The 18,579-nt window shown below is 39.5% G+C and overlaps 1 protein-coding gene across 3 annotated transcripts in view; it reads left to right on the forward strand.

The window, feature by feature from the left end:
* USP3 (ubiquitin specific peptidase 3) overlaps positions 1–18,579 on the forward strand; it is a 99,171-nt gene that overhangs the window by 73,712 nt on the left and 6,880 nt on the right. For all 3 annotated transcript variants that reach the window (XM_043918899.1, XM_043918898.1, XM_043918900.1), the window contains exons 12-14: positions 16,308–16,426; positions 17,624–17,737; positions 17,873–17,940. In XM_043918899.1, the coding sequence (XP_043774834.1) occupies positions 16,308–16,426; positions 17,624–17,737; positions 17,873–17,940 (301 nt within the window). The remainder of the gene's footprint in view (positions 1–16,307; positions 16,427–17,623; positions 17,738–17,872; positions 17,941–18,579) is intronic.

An 18,579-nucleotide genomic window follows, 5' to 3' on the forward strand; every position in this document is an offset into this window, starting at 1 on the left:
TGCTTTTACATGCTTAAAAGTCTACTTGGCTAGTATTTTGCTTTTGTGCTTTTTGGATTTGTAATTGTTGATGTTAGTCAGGCTCAGTGGTGTCCCACTCTTTGCAACCCCATGGACTGTAGCCTGCCAGACTCCTCTGTCCATGGAATTCTCCAGGCAAGAATACTGGAGTGGGTTGTCAGGTTAGTTTTCATTTAAAAAGGAACAGTGATGGTGAGAAACACGACTGACATTTGAAATCACGTAATTGAAAGGGTCTATATTATGAGAGGCTAAAATAACCTCAGATCTAAATCGTAACAAAAATATCATCCAAAAGGAAAGAAAATGTAGTTTAATATTACTAATACTGTAAATCAAAGAATCCTAAATAAAATGTTAGCAAGTAGAATCCAGGACTGTCCTAAAACAATATATATAGAGATCAAGTAGGATTTAGTCCAATAATGCAAAACTGACTTAACAGTAGAAAGTATAATTTATTGGGAGAAGAAAAAGCAAAATGCCCAAATAGGTTTTGGTAAAATTCCAGATTCATTACTGATTAAAAGCAGAAAAAGCCCTTTTATTATAGGAATAAACATGTTCTCAACCTGTTGAAGATTATCCATTGAAAGCTATCAGTGATCATCCAGTTAACAGTGAAGCACTAATGACTTTCCATTACAGTCAGGAATCAGCCAGAACTACTGCTGTGGGACAAGGCAGTAGATAAGGAAGAGAAATAAGAATAAGTAATGAAGAGGAAAGACTAAATTCTTACATACCTAGAATATTTCAAAAGAATCAGTTGGAAATTATGAAAGAATGTTTAACACTAGCTATCTCTGGAATACGGGACTGGGCAGGAGACCTGCTTTTTCTAGCACTCAACTTAGAAAAATAAGTACAAGTATTAATTAGATAAATAAGTTCTTAATCTGGAGCCAAAAAGTTTAGTAAGATGGCCAAATAGAAACAGGCAAAAAAAAATAATAATAATTAACCTTCTTATGCATAGTAAAAGATCCTATTCACAGTTGTATTAAAAAACTCTAAAGTACTTAAAGATAAATTTATTGAGAAATGTGCAAGATGAAAAAATTGTAAAACTTCATAGAAGGACAGAAAAGGCCAGAATAAACAGCTGTGTCATATTCTTGGATGGGAAGACCCAATGTGGTAGAGATGTCAGTTTCCCCCAAATTACTCACAAAATTCTGATTAGTTCAGAATTTCTTCTACAAGCAGATATTCTTAAGAAGAACTAAAAAGTTTTAAAATAAAAATAATGGAGCAGGACAGAGATAATGGAAGTAGTGTCCTAGAGGCACTAATTTAACAGATACAGGTTTAGAAAATATGTATATGGGAATTTACTATATGGCAAAGAAGACACTTCAAATTAGTGGAGAAAATAAGAAATTAGTCAATAAATTGTATAAGTGAAAATTTATTGGGAAACATTAATTTCATTCCTAACGTACATGTTTTCCCAAATTAACTTGAGGCTTAAAGATTTAGTGTGAAAAATAAAAAAGGACATCATTGGAAAATATCTCTATGATTGTATTGTAGGAAGAGAGCTTTCTAAGTATATCACCAAGGCTAGAAATTAATAAATTTAGCCGTATAATGGTAAAAGATGGCATAAGCAAAGTGGAAAAGGAGTTAATAAACTTGAAACTAATATTTGTAACATATATATGTGTATATATATATGTTTATATATATATATAAGTACTTGGGCAAATACATGAATAAGAAAGAAATGCAAGACTTTCCTGATGGTCCAGTAGTTAAAAACCTTCCTGCCAATACTTGGGACACGGGTTGGATCCCTGGTCTGGGAAGATACCACATCCCGCAGGGCAACTAAGCCTGTGTACCACAGCTACTAAGCCTGCACTCCGGAGCTTGTACCCCGCAACAAGAGAAGCCGCCACAATGAGAGGCCGGCGTGCCGCAGCTAGACAAAGCCCACACAGCAACAAAGACCCAGTGCAGTCAAAAATAAATTTCAAAAAAGAGAGAAAGAAATGCACATGGTCAGTTTAACATCTGAAAAAATACTAAGTCTCAGTTATATTCAAGAAAGCGTCAGTAAAGCAAAATTGGTCAAGATGATAAAGACTGATTACATGCATTATTAGTGAATGCTTCCTAAAGAGGGCACTCATATATTGGTGTTAGGATCAACAGCTCATCATACAGCTCGATCCTACAGTTGTGGATCCTACAACTGATCAATAGCTAGGCCACAGAAAGAAAGCTACAAAATACTGGAGAGTCAAACACTATCTATGGAAGTATGTATATAGAATTATCCCATGAATTCTTCCATTTGTAGAAGATTTTTAAAATATGTGCACTAAAATTCTAGAGCAGCATACACCTGTTCACAGTGATTATCTTAGTGGGTAGTGGGATTCAGAAAGAAATGGAACTATTTCTCATCTCTTTTATATTGTTTTTTTTAACTTATTGCATCACTTTCATATATTTGCTTTGGGGGAGTAAAAGAAAATGTGGATTATTTATGCGTACTTCCAAATTACTGCCCTGTTAGATTTATGTAGTACATAAAGTGATTCAGTAACTTTAACAAACTACTTTTATTTTTTGCTCTCTATAGGATACTATTTAACAGGTCTTTTTTTAAACATTTCTTTTTTTTTTACAAGTCTTATATTTAAATTTTTGGCTGTACCCTGCAGCATGTCAGATCTCGGTTCCTCAGCCAGGGATCAAACCTGCAGCCCCTGCATTGGACGGCAGAGTCTTAACCACTGGACCACCAGGAAAGTCCCTTTAAACAGTTTATATAATTCGTTAGACTGACACTTGTGAAATATTATGCCCTGAAACCTTTAAGAATCTTAGGAGTTTCAGAAGCCACCATGGCATACACACACACACACACACTTTTCCTCATGAAATGCAATGAAGTACAAATGAAAAGGTTAACCAGTTTCCTCAGATCCTTAGTGAAGGTAAGTAGAGAACAACAAAACTTGGCTGAGGTGTGAGGGCTGGATGCCTCGTAGACTGATCACCGACCATATGACTCACATCTATATCTGAGCTCTGAGGTGAAATTCACACTCACGCTGCTGCAAAATATTAAAATGGAGTACATTTCAGGGTCATTCAGACTTTTCATATAGTTAAGACATCAAAGCAACTGTCAAATCTGTGAATGTCAAGGAGATGTTTCAAACAAAGAAGTCTTTGTATGTTTATTGTAAAATTGGGGGGAAATTCAAAAGAGCACAAAAAAGGAAAGCAGACTTCCCTTATAAGCCTATTTCCAGAAATACCATGGTTATGAATATTTTAATTTAAAATCTCATTCAAAAACCTTTATAAAAAGGCAGCAGTTGAAACTTTAGAATGATTGTGAGTTGTCACTTTTTAACCCATAGAAACCTTGACAAACAGGCCTTAATTTTCCAGGCGCGCTAAAGAAGCTTTCTAAAATTCATAGGAAGATGACTATGGTAGTGCGGGTAGTTCTCCACAAACCCAGCGAGGATTTGTAATGGCATTTATTGAAACTCCCTGGAGGCTTCCCCCGGCACAGCAGTCTACTGACCATGGCCTGGGTTCAGCCGCAGGTGTGGGCTTCCTGTGGCGGCTCCAGGGAGAGTTGAGAGAATACGAGGAGGGCTCCTAGAAGCAGCTGGGTCACCCTTTAAAGCTGAGGGCTCCTAGAAGCAGCTGGGTCACCCTTTAAAGCTGAGGGCTCCTAAAAGCAGCTGGGTCACCCTTTAAAGCTGAGCGCAGTGCACGCCAGCCTCAGCCTGTGCTGAGTCGTCTAATGGGCGTTTCATGTCTTCTGTTCCGTTTTGGAGTGTCATGTGTGGCCTCACTGGAAATGGAGGGAACTCTGTACTATTTTATGCAGAAGTTGGCCATGAGACCACTTCCTTGTTGGTTACCCCGTAAGTTTAAGCCTCTCAAAAATTCAGGAGGAATAAAAACACAAAGGAAGAAAATGTTGGAAAGCAAAAAGATGCTGGGGGAGGTTGCAATTATGTCAGGCAGAAGGTAAGGACTGGAAGGTTGCTGGAGGGAGGGGCTCTTTTCAGAAAAGGAGCAGGTGATGAGGGCCGAGGCCAGGTGAGGTGCAGAGGAGGCTCGAGGGTGTGCGAGTGGGAAGCGGGCTCGGCCTCCCCGCGGAGGGAGGGCTGCACTGTGGCTGCGGAGGCACCCAGCAGTGCGGCAAGGAGGAAAAACCAGAGGGCAGTCCAGAAAACCAATGCATTTTACATTCTGGTCTCAAAAATGCAAATGAGTTGCTGCGAAATACTGATACATGCTTTCACTAATCTCAACATTTATAAGGGTATCAAGTTCCTGAAATTAGAGGTTCTAAATAATTATCATAAGGAGACTTTTACAGTGCCTACCTACGAAGTCACTAGTATGTCCCTCTGAACAACTGCATGCTTCTATACAGGAAAGTGGTTCAGTGCAGGTTAAATATAGGGGACAAATGCTTCCCCACCATCAAGTTGTTTTCTTTTTCAGTGTTGTGTGGTTGGGGAGACCTAGAGAATGGTGTCTTGCTAGCAAATCATAAAAGCACCTGGTTAATATGGGATAGAGAAGCTGAGTGACCAGGCATCTCAGCATCATCATTCTTGCCTAATCTCTTATTTGTTCATGAAAGTTTTAGGCAGATACTGATTTTCATTTATTTTTTTAAAAAGACTTTTTTTTTAATGCTGGTAAAATGTACATAAAATTTACCACGTTAATACTTTTTAGGTGTACAATTCAGCAGCAGCCAGTAAATTCACATTATGCAACCATCACCACTGTTTCCAGAACTTTTAAAATCACCCCAAACAGAAAATGTACCAATTAAACAATAACTCCCCATTTCTCTCTCCCAAGGCCTGGTACCTCTATTCTACTTTCCATGAATCGTACTATTATCCTTCTGTGACTGGTGTATTTCACTTGTTTTCAAGGTTGATCTTTAATGTGGCACGTATCAGAATTGCCCTCCTTTTTAAGGCTAATACTCCACTGTACATATATACGACATTTTGTTTATCCATTAATCTATTGATGTAAACTTGGGTTGCTTTTACCTTTTGGCTATTATGAAAAATGTTGCTGCAAACATAAGTGTACAAATATCTGTTTGAGTCCCTGCTTTCAGTTCTTCTGAGAGTATACCTAGGAGTAGAACGGCTAGATCATATGGTAATTCTTTAATTTTTTGAGGTACTGTCAGACTGTTTTCCACAGTGGCTGTATTATTTTACATTCCCGCCAGCAATGCATGAGGATTCTAATTCTACTAATCTTCCAAGATAATAGAAATGAAAACAAAAATAAACAAATGGGACCCAATCAAACTTACAAACTTTTGCAGAGCAAAATAAACCAGAAACAAAATGAAAAGACAGTCTACAGAATGGGAGAGGGTATTTCCAAACAGTGTGACTGACAAGGGATTAATCTCCAAAATATGCAGACAGTTTATACAACTCAACAACAAAAAACAATTCAACAGAAAAATGGGCGGACAGCGTAAACAGACATTTCTCCAAAGAAGAAATACAGATGGCCAACAGGCACATGAAAAGATACTCAACATCACTAATTATTAGAGAAATGCAAATCAAAACTACAGTGAGGTACACCACCTCACACTGGTGGTCAGAAGGGCCATTACTAGAAACTTTACAAATAATGCTGGAGAGGGTATAGAGAAGAGAGAATAACCCTCCTATACTATTGGTGGGAATTTGGTGTAGCCACTATGGAAAATAGTATGGAGTATCCTCAGAAAACTAAAAATAGAATTGCCATATGGTCCAGCAGTCCCACTCATGGACATATATCCAGACAAACCTCTAATCCAAAAAGATACATGCACCCCTATTCATAGCAGCACTGTTCACAATAGCCAAGATGTGGAAATAACCTAAATGGTTATTGAGAGATGAATGGAGAAGGAAGATGTGATACATATACACAATGGGATACCACCCAGACAGAAAAATGAATGAAATAATGCCATTTGCAGTGACATAGCTGAGATCATTTTAAGTGAAGTAAGCCAGAAAGAGAAAGACAAATGCCATATGATATTACTCATGTGGAATCTAAAATATGACACAAACAAACCTATCTATGAAATAGAAACAGACTCACAGAGAACAGACTTGGGGCTGCCAAGGGGGAGAAAGCTGTGAGAAGGATGGAGTGGGAGGTGGGGGTTATCAGATATAAAGCTATTATATACAGAATGGGTAAACAATAGGGTCCTTATGTATAGCACAGAGAACTATATATTCAATATCCTATGATAAACCATAATGGAAAAGTATTTTTTAAAAGAATATATATATATATATATATATATATATATATATATATATATAAAACTGAATCACTTTTTTATACAGCAGAAATTAATACAACATTGCAAATCAACTATACTTCAATTTAAAAGAAAAAAGAATGTATGGGGGAGGGTTCCAACTCAAGATGGTGACACAGGAAGATCCTGAGCTTACCTCCTTCCATGGATGCACAGATCTCCAGCTATGTATGGAACAATTTGCTTTGAAAAAACTCTAAAAACTAACAGAGAGACTCCTGCACGTTGGGCAAGTAAGAAAGAAACCAGATTGTAGTGGGTAGGAGAGGCTGAGACATCATCTCACCATAAGCCCTCACCCAGAGCTTCTCTCTAAGGAGGGAAGGGTTTGAAACCCACACCAGGCACCCCAACTTTTAAGACCCGCACCTGAGAGGTGAGGCCTCAAAATATCCAGCTTTGAACACTAGCAGGGTTTGTATCCACCAGACCCACGAGACTTGGAAGTGGCTCTTAAAGGGCCCGTGCACAGGCTCTCATCTCAGGGCTCCACACTGAAGCAGCCATTGGAAATGCACCAAGACTTGACTCAGGCTTATCTGCTGATCTTAAAGCATCAGCCTAAGAGGCCGGGGCCCGCTGCAATACCCGCTCGGGATGGAGGCTGGGAGCACCACCTTCATGCTCTCTGCCCTGGTAAAACCTGCAGATGCCATGTTGTGTGTGGGTTTTTTGTTTTGTTTTGGTGGGTGCCATCTTTATACTCCTTTTCTGTTTTGCTCCGGCCAGCAGGCACCATCTTCAGGCTGTTCTCTGCCACACTCCAGAGCATCACCATCTCCTGGAGGGGAACTTTTACATGTGTCAGCTCCCACCCAGGGATGCCCCCTTGATCACCTGGCATGCATTCCTGGGCCCCGTGAGACTATTAACAGTGGAGAGACAGTTCTTGGCCGACTGCCATCCCCACAGCATTGCACAGAAACAGAAACACAGGCTGAAATACACCCAGTCTTGAGACTGCTTGTGCAGGAGCCTTGGCCTGAGGGGCAGGCTTCCAATCTGGCACAGTCCTAGGGGCCAACAGAGTTGCTCTCAGGGAATGGAGGCCAGTGGACATCTCCTTTCTGCTCCCCTTCGGCCTTGCCCTAGCTCACCAGTGTCTTCCAGCCAGAGGCTTACACCCTTGTCTGGCCCTTGGATTTTTGTAGCCCCTTTCAGGGGACACCTTTATATCACCTGACTCTGGTGGCCAGCAGGGTCATGCCCACAGGTCCCACAGGACTGTAACCAATGGAGCAACAGCTCTTAAGCAGCCACCCCCCTCTAGGCACAACAAGAAGCAACAGACTGGGAGCTCAGCCTTTCTTTGAAAGAGGCCTGTTAGCACATCATCATAGCTGCAGCCTGAAGGGTAGGCTTCTAATTAAACACACATCTAAGGCTCACGATATCCTTTCCAGAAATTCTGGACAATGAGTGAGGTCTTCTCCTGCCGTGCTCCACGGCTCCAGTATCTCCTGGAGGGGAGCTTTTACACACGTCTGCTGTTCCTTTTTTTGTGGCTGCAGCCTAAGGGATGCCCCTTGACTGCCTGTCTCCAGAGGCCAGGGGAGAGGGGTTGGGTTCCTCGGTCACACAGGACTGTAACAATGTAGGCCACCAACCCCAGGGCACTGCTCAGACAGCTGACTAAAACACACCCAAGTGTTCCTGTGAAAGAGGCCAATCTCCCTCTCCTAGAGCTTTGGCCTGAGGGGCAGGGTTCTGGTTTGACATACGTCTAGGGGCTTACAGAGGCCCTCTCAGAAAACATAGGCCAGGGAGGCCATCTCATAGATCACTGGTATCTTCCAGAAAAGAAGTTTATACCCTCATATGGACCCCAGTTTTTTGGATTCTGGTGGGAGGGACACCTCCAGATCTCATAGGACTGTATACATTTGCATACTTTAAAATCTGCTGCCTGAGATTCTTCCCTTTGGGAAAATGACAGGTCTTGGCATACCTTCAACTACTAAGAGCTCTTAACAATAAAATAGGCAGCTGTTTAGACAATCAGAAAGCTTTGAGAGACAGCCAACAGCTAGAGCAAGGTTAAGCAGTAAGGTTCATCTCCTACACAAAATCCACTCCTTCAAGACTGGGGAGTTGACTCTTATATCTAATGTGCAGAGTCAAGCAAAAGGACTATGGGCCAAATGAAAGAACAAGATAAAGCCCCATTTAAAAAAAACTTAATTAGATAAATAATTGACCTGGTAGAGTTCAAAATAATTGTCATAAAGATGCTCACCTGTCTCAGGGGAAGAATGGGTGAACAAACAGTGAGGACTTCAACAAAGAGATAGAAAATATAAGTACCAAGTATCGAAGTCACAGAATATTTGCATTACAGAAGTGCCAGAAGGAGTAGAGAGAGGAAGGAGCAGAAAACTTAAATTTGAAGACAATTGCTGAAAATACCCCTAATCCGGGGAAGAAAACTGACATCCAGATCCAGGAAGCCCGGGGAGTTCCAAAAATACTGAGCCCAAAGTAATTCACCAAGACACATTATAATTAAAATGTCAAAAGTTAAAAACAAGGAGAGAATCTTAATTTTTCAGCAGACTCTTTGCAGGCCAGAAGGGAGTAACACGACATATTCAAAGTGCTGAAAGAAAAGAAATTCTATCAAAAATATTCTACCTGGCATATTTATCACTCAGAATTGAAACAAGATAGAGTTTTCCAGACAGGCAAAAGCTAAAGGAGTTCATCATCACTAAACTGACTTTATAAGAAGTGTTAAAGAAACTTCTTTAAGATGAAAATAAGGGGCACTAATTATAAAAACATACAAAAGTGTAAATCTGTCAAAGGTAAATATTTAGTAAAAGCAGTGGATTAATCACTTATAAACTAGTATGAAGGTTAAAAGACAGAAGTAGTAAAAATAACTATAATTGCAATAATTAGTTAAGGGATACACAATATAAAAGGATGTGACTTAAATAAAATGTGGGCAGGAAGAAATTTAGAATGTGTTTTAACTTACTATCAACTTAAAATAGATTGTTATAAAGTTGTAACTCTTTCCACTTTCAACAGGAGGGTATTTGTAAGCTTCCTGGTACCCACAAAGTAAAACCTATAGCAAATACACAAAAGATGAGAAAGAAATTTAAGCCTAAAGAAAGTCATCGAACCACAAAAGAAGAGAGCAAAAGGAGAACAGAGGGGAATTATAAAACAGCCAGAAAACAATTAAGAAAATAGTAATCGGCACATACCCATCAATAATTATGGTTAATTATGTTAATAATTAAATGTAAATGTACTAAGTTCTCCAGTCAAGAGACAGAGCAGCTGAGTGGGTTAAAAAAAACAGGACCCATTTATATGCTGTCTAGAAGAGACTCACTACAGATAGTAAGGACACAGAGTGAAAGGAGGAGGACAGAAAAATATATCGCATGCAAAGGAGAGCAAAGGAAAGTTAGGGCAGGCCTAACAGACAGATGGATTTTAAAACAGACTGTAAAAAGAGACAAAGATGGGTGTTACATAATGATAAAGGGGTCAACCCAAGAAGAGGATGTGACATTTGTAAATTTTAACAGACTTAATGTGAGAAATAGCAATACAATAAATAGTGGGGACTTTAATGCCCCAATTATATCAGTGCATTGACCACCCAGACAAAAAATCCATACGGAAACCCTGGCTTTAGATGATATGTTAGATCACATAAATGTAACAGACATACACACAACATTCCATACAAAAGCAGTAGAATACACATTCTTAAGTGCACAAGGAATATTCCCGAGGTAAATCACATTTTTGGTCACAAAACAAATTGGTTTTTTTTTTTTTTTTGTGCCACATCACATGGCTCGTGGGATCTTAGTTCTGGACCAGGGATCAAACCCGGGTCCTCAGAAGTGAAAGTGTGGCTTCCTAACCACTGGACCACTAGGAAGTTCACCAAACAAGTCTTAATAAATTTAATATGGCTGAAATGCTATCAAACATCTTTCACATCCATGATGGAATGAAAATAGAAGTCAACTACAAGAAGAAAATTGGAAAAGTGACAAATGTGAAGATGAAAACCACTTGCTACTGAACAACTGGTAGGTCAAAAGAGAAATCAAACAATACCTTCAGACAAATGAAAAAGGAAATATACCAAATTCATAGGATGCAGCAAAGGCAGTTATAAGAGGGACTGTGCATGTATGCTTACCCATGTCTGACTCTTTGTGACCCTGTGGACTGTACCCTGCCAGGCTTCTCTGTCCATGGGATTTCCCAGGCAAGAATACTGGAGTGGGTTGCTGTTTTCTTCTCCAGGGGATTTTCCCAACCCAGGGATTGAACCCATGTCTCCTGCATTGGTAGGCAGATTCTCTACCACTGCTCCATCTGAGAAGCTTGTTAAGGGGGAAGCTCATAGCAATAAACGCCTATCCTCAAGAAACAAGAAAAAATTTGAATAACATAGGTTTATACCTCAAGGGACTAGAAAAAGAACAAAAAATGAAGTCCAGAGTTATTAGAAGGAAGGAAATAACAAAGATCAGAGCAAAAATAAATAGAGACAAAAAAGACAATAGAAAAGATCAGTAAAACTAAATGCTGATTCTTTGAAAAGGTAAACTAAACTGCCAAACCTTTAGCTGTGATTTACCGAGCAAAAAAGACAGGACTGGGAATTCCCTGGCAGTCCAGTGGTTAGGACTCTGTGCTTCCACTACAGGGGGCATGGGCTCAATATCTAGCCAGGGAACTAAGATCCTGCATGCCATGTGGTATGATCAAGTAAATAAATAAAAGGCATTATTAAAAACAATTTAAAAAAGAGGACTCAAATAGATAAAAATCAGAAATGAAAGAGGAGACATTACAACCAATACCACAGCTATGCAAAGGATGATAAGAGACCACGATGAACAATTATATGATGACAAATTGGACAATACAGATGAAATGGATAAATTCCTAGAAACATGAAACCTACCAAGACTGAATTATGAAGAAACAGAAATCTCAACAGATCAGTTACTAGTAAGGAAACTGAATCAGTAAGCAAAACCTCCCAACAAACAGCATCCAGGATCAGACAGCTTCACTGGTGAATTCAACTAAACATTCAAAGAAGAATACACTCCTTCTCAAACTCTTCCAATAAACAGAAGAGAAGGGAACATTTCCAAACCCATTTTACAAAGCCAGCTTTACCTGATAGCCAAATCACACAAGGACATAAGAAAAGAACATTAGAGGCCAATATCCCTGATGACAAAAACACAGAAACCTCACAAAATACTAGGATACATGATTCAACAATACATTGAAAATATCATATACCATAATCATGTAGGATTTATGTCAGGGATGCAAAGATGGTTCAACATCTGCAAAGTTGATCAAAGTGATACACCACATTTACAAAATGAAGGATAAAAATGACATGATCATTTCTATAGATGAAAGAAAATTTGAGAAAATTGAACATCCATTTTTGGTAAAAACTCTTAAAGTGGGTGTAGAGGGAATATACCTCAACATAATCAAGGTCATATATATCAGGTCTGGTTTTCCCAGGTGGCGCTAGTGGTAAAGAACCTTCCTGCCCCCTCCCCTCCAAAAAAGAATCCTCCTGCCAATGCAGGAGATAGAAGATGTGGGTTCGATCCCTGGGTTGGGATGACCCCCTGGAGGAGGGCATGGCAACCCGCCCCAGTATTCTTGCCTGGAGAATCCCCACAGACAGAGGAGCCTGGCGGGCTGTAGTTCACAGGGTCGCAGAGAGTCGGACACGACTGAAGTAGCATAGCATGCATGCACACGTGCCAGGTCTACAGCTAACATACTCAGTGGTGCAAAACTGAAATCTCTTCTTCTAAGATGAGGGACAAGATAAGAATGTTCCCTTACACCACTTTTGCTCAATACAGTATTGGGAGACCTAGCCATAGCAGTTGGGCAAGAAAGAAAGGGCATTCAGATAAGAAAGGAAGATGTAAAACTGCCACTGTTTGCAGATGACATGTTATATCTACAGAAAATCCCAAAGACTCCATTAAAAAAAAAAAACAAAACCTGTTAGAATAAAGCAAATTCAGTAAAGTTGCAGGACACAAAATCAATATACAAAAATCTGTTGTAATTCCATAATATGTTAATATTGAACTCTCAGAAAGAGAAGTTAAGAAAACAATCCCGGGGCGTCCCTGGTGGCTCACTGGTAAAGACTCCATCTGCCAATGCAGGAGACCCGGGTTCCATCCCTGGTCTGGGAAGATCCCACATGCAACTAAACCTGTGGGCCACAACTATTAAGCCTATGCCCTAGAGCCCAGGAGCCAGAACTGCTGAAGCCTGTGTGCCTTAGAGTGCCTGCTCCACAAGAGAAGCCACCACAAATGAGAAGCCCATGCACTGCAACTGGAGAGTAGTCCCTGCTCGCTGCAACTAGAGAAAGTCCATGTATGGCAATGAAGACCCGGCACAGCCAAAAATATATAAATAAAATCTCTTTTTAAAAAAGAAAGCAGTCCCATTTACAGTTGGATCAAATGGAATAAAATACTTAGAAATAAATCCAACCAAAGATGTAAAAGACATGTACTTAGAAAACTATAAGACATTAACAAAAGAAAGTGAAGATGACAAAAACAAATGGAAAGATATACTGTGCTCACAGATAGGAAGAATCAATGGTTAAAATGACCGTACTACCCAAGGCAATCTATAGATTCAATGCAATTCCTGTAAAAATACCAGTAGCATCATTCACAGAACTAGAGCAAATAATTCTAAGACTTATATGGGACCACAAACAACCCCAAATAGCCAAAGCACTCTTGAGAGAAAAGAAAAAGCTGGAAGTATTATGCTTCCTGACTTCAAACTATAATTCAAAGCTACAGTCATCAAAACAGTATAGTATTCACACAAAAACAGACATATAGATCAATGGAACAGAATAGAGAACCCAGAAATAAATCATGTATACATGGGTCAGTTAATATATGACAACAGAGCCAAGAACACACAATGGAGAAAGGACGGTCTCTTCAATAAATGGTGTTTGGAAAACTGGACAGCCATATGTAAAATAATGAAACTGGACCACTAATGTACACACCAGTTAACTCAAAATGGATTAAAGAATTGAACGTTAATACCTGAACCCTAAAATCCCTGGAAGAAAACACATGCAGTCAATTCCTTGACATCAGTCCTGGTGATGATATTTTGGATCTGACTTCAAAAGCAAAGGCAACAAAATGAAAAATAAACAAGTGGGACCACATTAATATAAAAACCTTCTGTAAAGCAAAGGAAATCATCAACAAAATGAAAAGGCAACCTACTGAATTTGCATCATATATCTGATAAGGAGTTAATATCTAAAATATATTTTGAAAATTTTGCACAACTCTGTAGCAGAAAAAAACCTGATTATAGTCAACCCTTGAACAATGAGGAGGTTAGTTCATGTGTAATTTATAGTCAGCCCGTCATATACACAGTTCTGCTTTATGGGTTCAACCAACCACAGACCATATAGTATTGTAGCATTTGCTACTAAAAAGTATCTGCGTATAAGTGGAGTCAGCTGTAAGAAATGAGCAGATATAAGTAGACATTTTCCCAAAGACATACAGAGGGCCAACAGGTATATGAAAAGATGTTCAACATCATTAATGACCAGGGAAATAAAAATCAAGACCACAATGAAATACCACCTCACACCTATAAAAATGGCAGTCATCAAGAAGACAACAACTAACAAGTGTTGAGGAGGATGTGGAGAAAAGGGAACCCTCATTGTTAGTGGGATTATAAATTGGTGTAGCCACTACAGAAAACAGTATGGAGGTTCCTCAAAAAATTACAAATAGAACTACCATATGATCTAGCAACTCCACTTCTGGGTATTTGTCCAAAGAAAACAAAAGCACTAATTTCAAAAGATACATGCACCTTCATGTTCATTGCAGCAGCATTTACAATAGCCAAGATACAGTGTCCAGTGATGGACGAATGGGTAAAGAAAATGTGATAACATGCACACACACTCTCATACTCACTCACATGCACAATGGAATATAATTCAGTCATGAGAAAGAAATCTTGCCATTTGGGACAACACGGATGGATCTTGAGGGTACTATCCTACGTAAAGTAAGTCGGAGAAAAACAAATGCCATATGACCTCACTTAATGAAATTTAAAAAACAAAAATAAGTTCATAAATAAGGATAACAGATTGGTTGGTGCCAGGGTTGGGGGTGGGGTCGGTAAAATGGGTAAAGGGAGTCAAAAAGTACAATTTTGCACTTGTAAGTCATAGGGATGTAATGAATAGCATGCTAACTACAGTTAATTCTTTATTGCATATTTGGAAGTCACTAAGAATAAATCTTATAAGCTCTCATCAGAAGAAACAAATTTGTAACTTATCGTGACTAATGGTAACTAGATTTATTGTGATAATTTCACAATATATACAAATCCTGAAACATTATATTATACACTCAAAACTGATGTTATGTTATGGTTTTAAAAAGTATGCTGAAAAAAAAAAAAAGCACATGGGGCCTCTGGACATGTGTTGGTTTGTGTAGAATCTGGCCCACTCATAAACCCTGCTAGACCTTGCCCCACCAACTTCCCTGACGGGGCTCTTCCTTACACTGTCTCTAATGCCTAGGTTGACTATGACCTGAAGACTCTCGAGTACAAGGTTGCCTTTCCTTATATGCTGTTTGTGCTTGTGACCCAACCAACTTCTCAAACCAAGCATTATATTGTTGAAAGATGCATAAGGGCATTATATATGATCTAGAAAGACAAGCCAAGAAATGACTGAACAAAAGTCAGGATAGTGAGTTCTTCTAGGGTGCAGGGAGGGCTGCTTGGGAAGAGGCACCTAGGAAGCTCTGAACAGGCCTGGCCACCCTCTCCACAACTCTAGGGGATGCCATTCACATAAACTCTGGTTCCTCAAGTACTAGACAGTTCATATCCTTACCAGAGTGGTGGATACAAAAGCATTCATATTTTTCTCTAAAAAAAATAGTAAAAATAGTATATTAATTCTCACAGAACAATGCATTCATTTCATATGGACTTCTGAATACATTACTAATTGTGCCAGGATTCAGCAAACTTTTTCTTTAAAGGGCCAGATGGTAATTATTTTAGGCTTTTCAGTAAATAAAGTCTGTGCCACAGCTGCTCGGGTCTGCTGCTGTAGTGTAAAAGCAGCCAGGGAGTATATAAATGAGTAGGTGTGATTATGTTCCAGGCTTTATTTACAAAATCAGGTGGCTGGATTTGGCTTGGGGCCAAAGTTTACTAAACCCCAGGTCACACAGTTAAATCTTTGAAAGGAAAAAATATACCTATGGTTCATCTCACAGGATTTTGAGTAGAGTGTGAAACACAGGATTCACTGGAGATATTGAAGGAAGGTCCAGTGATGCAGCCTTTTGTAATTTATGTTTATTTTTGAATAAGTTCTGACTGTGAAACATTTGATCTAAATTTGACTTTTTTATGAACTTGGGTTCTGTCCTTTGTTATATAAGACATTGAGAGAAAACTGCTGTTTGAACCTTGATTTCATTAGGGAACCACTTTTGTCAGAATTATTCAGATTAATTCTTTTACTAATTATAGTAAACCCAACTACAATAATATCATCTGTCATGAACTGATCATCACCAGATGTTAGACATGATGCCAGGCACATTATTACATGCTACTTCTCTTTCTCACAACAGTTCTTCAATGTAGACTTTTTCAGGGTCTCCATTTTGCAAGAGAAAAGCTGACTCGTCTAAGGTCACACAGCTAATAAAGCTGAGATCTGAACCCGAATTGTTCACTTTCAGAGTTCATAGTTTTTTTTTTCCCTACAGTACACTTCCTCTATAAAAGGCATCCTCTTTTAATGCTGCCAAAATCAATTTGGTTTTAGATTGTCTTCGCAGTTTTACTGACTTAGAAGAACTTGATGAGACAGAGTTATATATGTGCCACAAGTGCAAGAAGAAACAAAAGTCCACTAAAAAGTTTTGGATTCAAAAACTACCCAAGGTAAGCATTGCATTTCAAATTATAATGCAGTTTTGAGGGGGAAATGCTTGATTGGTTGGAAGACAAATTATTTTTCTAACTTTATACGTATATAATCTGTTCTGCGTTTGTCTCTAGGGTTTTCAGTAAAGCTAAGCCCTTTATGAATTCATAAGTAAATATTTCCTCATCACTATTTACAGAGTGTGACGGGTGGGGTTTCCCCACCACACCACCAACATGCAGTTCTCTGACACCATGGGCGTCCTACATACAATTCAACTCCATTCTGACACTGTATACTCAGAGAGAGCATCAGATTCCACAGGGTAAAGGGGCTCAGTCCCACAAAATCGCCCTCCACATCAGACACCATCACAAGCCCAGGCTGTTACTTTGGGCTTAGGCTTCTGAAGGGACAACTACAAATTGAGGGTTCCTATGACTCCTTCCTTGGACTTCAGACACCAGTCACATGTCCCCATTGTTACTCCTACTTGTGACCGACTAGGTAGACATCCGAGGTCCCCATGACCCTTGTCCCTTCTTGGGTTCCATTAATTTGCTATAGCAGCTCACAGAACCCAGGAAACCTGTCTGCTCACCAGATTATCAATTCACAACAAAGGATGTTAAAGGATACAAATCAACAACCAGATGAAGAGATACAAAGGGCAAAGTTCTGAACAAAGGAGTTTCTGTCCTCATGGAGTTTGGGGCCTTGCATGGTGGCATGTGGAAGAGCTCTGGTTCCCCAACTGGAAGTGCGCCAAACCTTGTCCTTTGGGCTTCATTACACAGACATGACTGATTAAATCAGTGCCCATTGCTGATCGTTCAACCTCCAATCCCTCTCCCCTCTTGGGGGTCAGGGAGGTAGGACTGAAAGTTTTAACTCAATTTCTTGATTGGTTCTCTTGGCAACAAGCCCCCATACCTCACTAACATAACAAAAGATCACTCTGTGTGGCTGTCTTAGGAAATTTCAAGGCTTTTAGGATCTTGTGTCAGGAAAGGAGACAAAACTAAACACATGATTATAAATCACAGTACCATAAAAAGGTATTCATGGAAGAAACCAATATCAAGAATCAAAAGAAAAACTGATAGACTGCCTAAAATATTATCTAAGAGACATTAGTACCATCAAGTAGTTAATTTTGATTGAAAGGTAAATTAAGTGCTTGTTTATAATTTTTGTCTTTATCTCTCATCCAGGTGCTATGCTTACATTTGAAAAGATTTCATTGGACAGCATATTTAAGAAACAAAGTTGATACATATGTAGAATTTCCCCTGAGAGGCCTAGACATGAAATGCTACTTACTAGAGGTAACGTAATTACATTTGTTAGTAAAATTAAGTCTTCACAGAGAGAGGGTGGAGGTCATTGAGGTAGGGAGATGCTGATGTCATTGACCACTGCTCCTAACTCAGTCCTGGGATGCCTTCTCCCCTGATCTGTAGCCCGAGAACAGTGGCCCAGAGAACTGCCTGTACGACCTCGCTGCTGTGGTGGTGCACCATGGCTCTGGGTGAGTATGCCAGCGGGCTCTCTTGGGTTGGGAATAGGGCAGTAAAGACCTGCAATTTTGTACCACTCTCAGTAACTCTCTCCCAGCTCCCTCTACAGCAGTTCAGGTTCGTTCACTAAAATGGACAGGAATGGACAAATTTAATTCAGAGGACCATTATATCTATTACTGTGGGCAAGAATCCCGCAGAAGAAATGGAATAGCTCTCATAGTCAACAAAGAGTCCAAGATGCAGTACTTGGGTGAATCTCAAAAATGACAGAATGATCTCGGTTTGTTTCCAAGGCAAACCATTCAAATCACAGTAATCCAAGTCTATGTCCCAACCACTAATGCTGGAAAAGATGAAGTTGAACGGTTCTACGAAGACGTATAAGACCTTCTAGAACTAACACCAAAAGAAGATGTCCTTTTTATCATAGGGGACTGGAATGCAAAAGTAGAAAGTCAAGGAATACCAGGAGTAACAGGTTTGGCTCTGGAGTTCAAAATGAACCAGAACAAAGGCTAACAGTTTTGTCAAGAGAACGTTCTGGTCATAGCAAACATCCTCTTCCAACAACACAAGAGAAGACTCTACACATGGACATCACCAGATGGTCAGTCCTGAAATCAGATTGATAATATTTTTTGGAGCTG

The sequence above is a fragment of the Cervus elaphus genome, chromosome 12 (genome assembly GCF_910594005.1).
Source record: "Cervus elaphus chromosome 12, mCerEla1.1, whole genome shotgun sequence".
Lineage (NCBI taxonomy): Eukaryota > Metazoa > Chordata > Mammalia > Artiodactyla > Cervidae > Cervus > Cervus elaphus.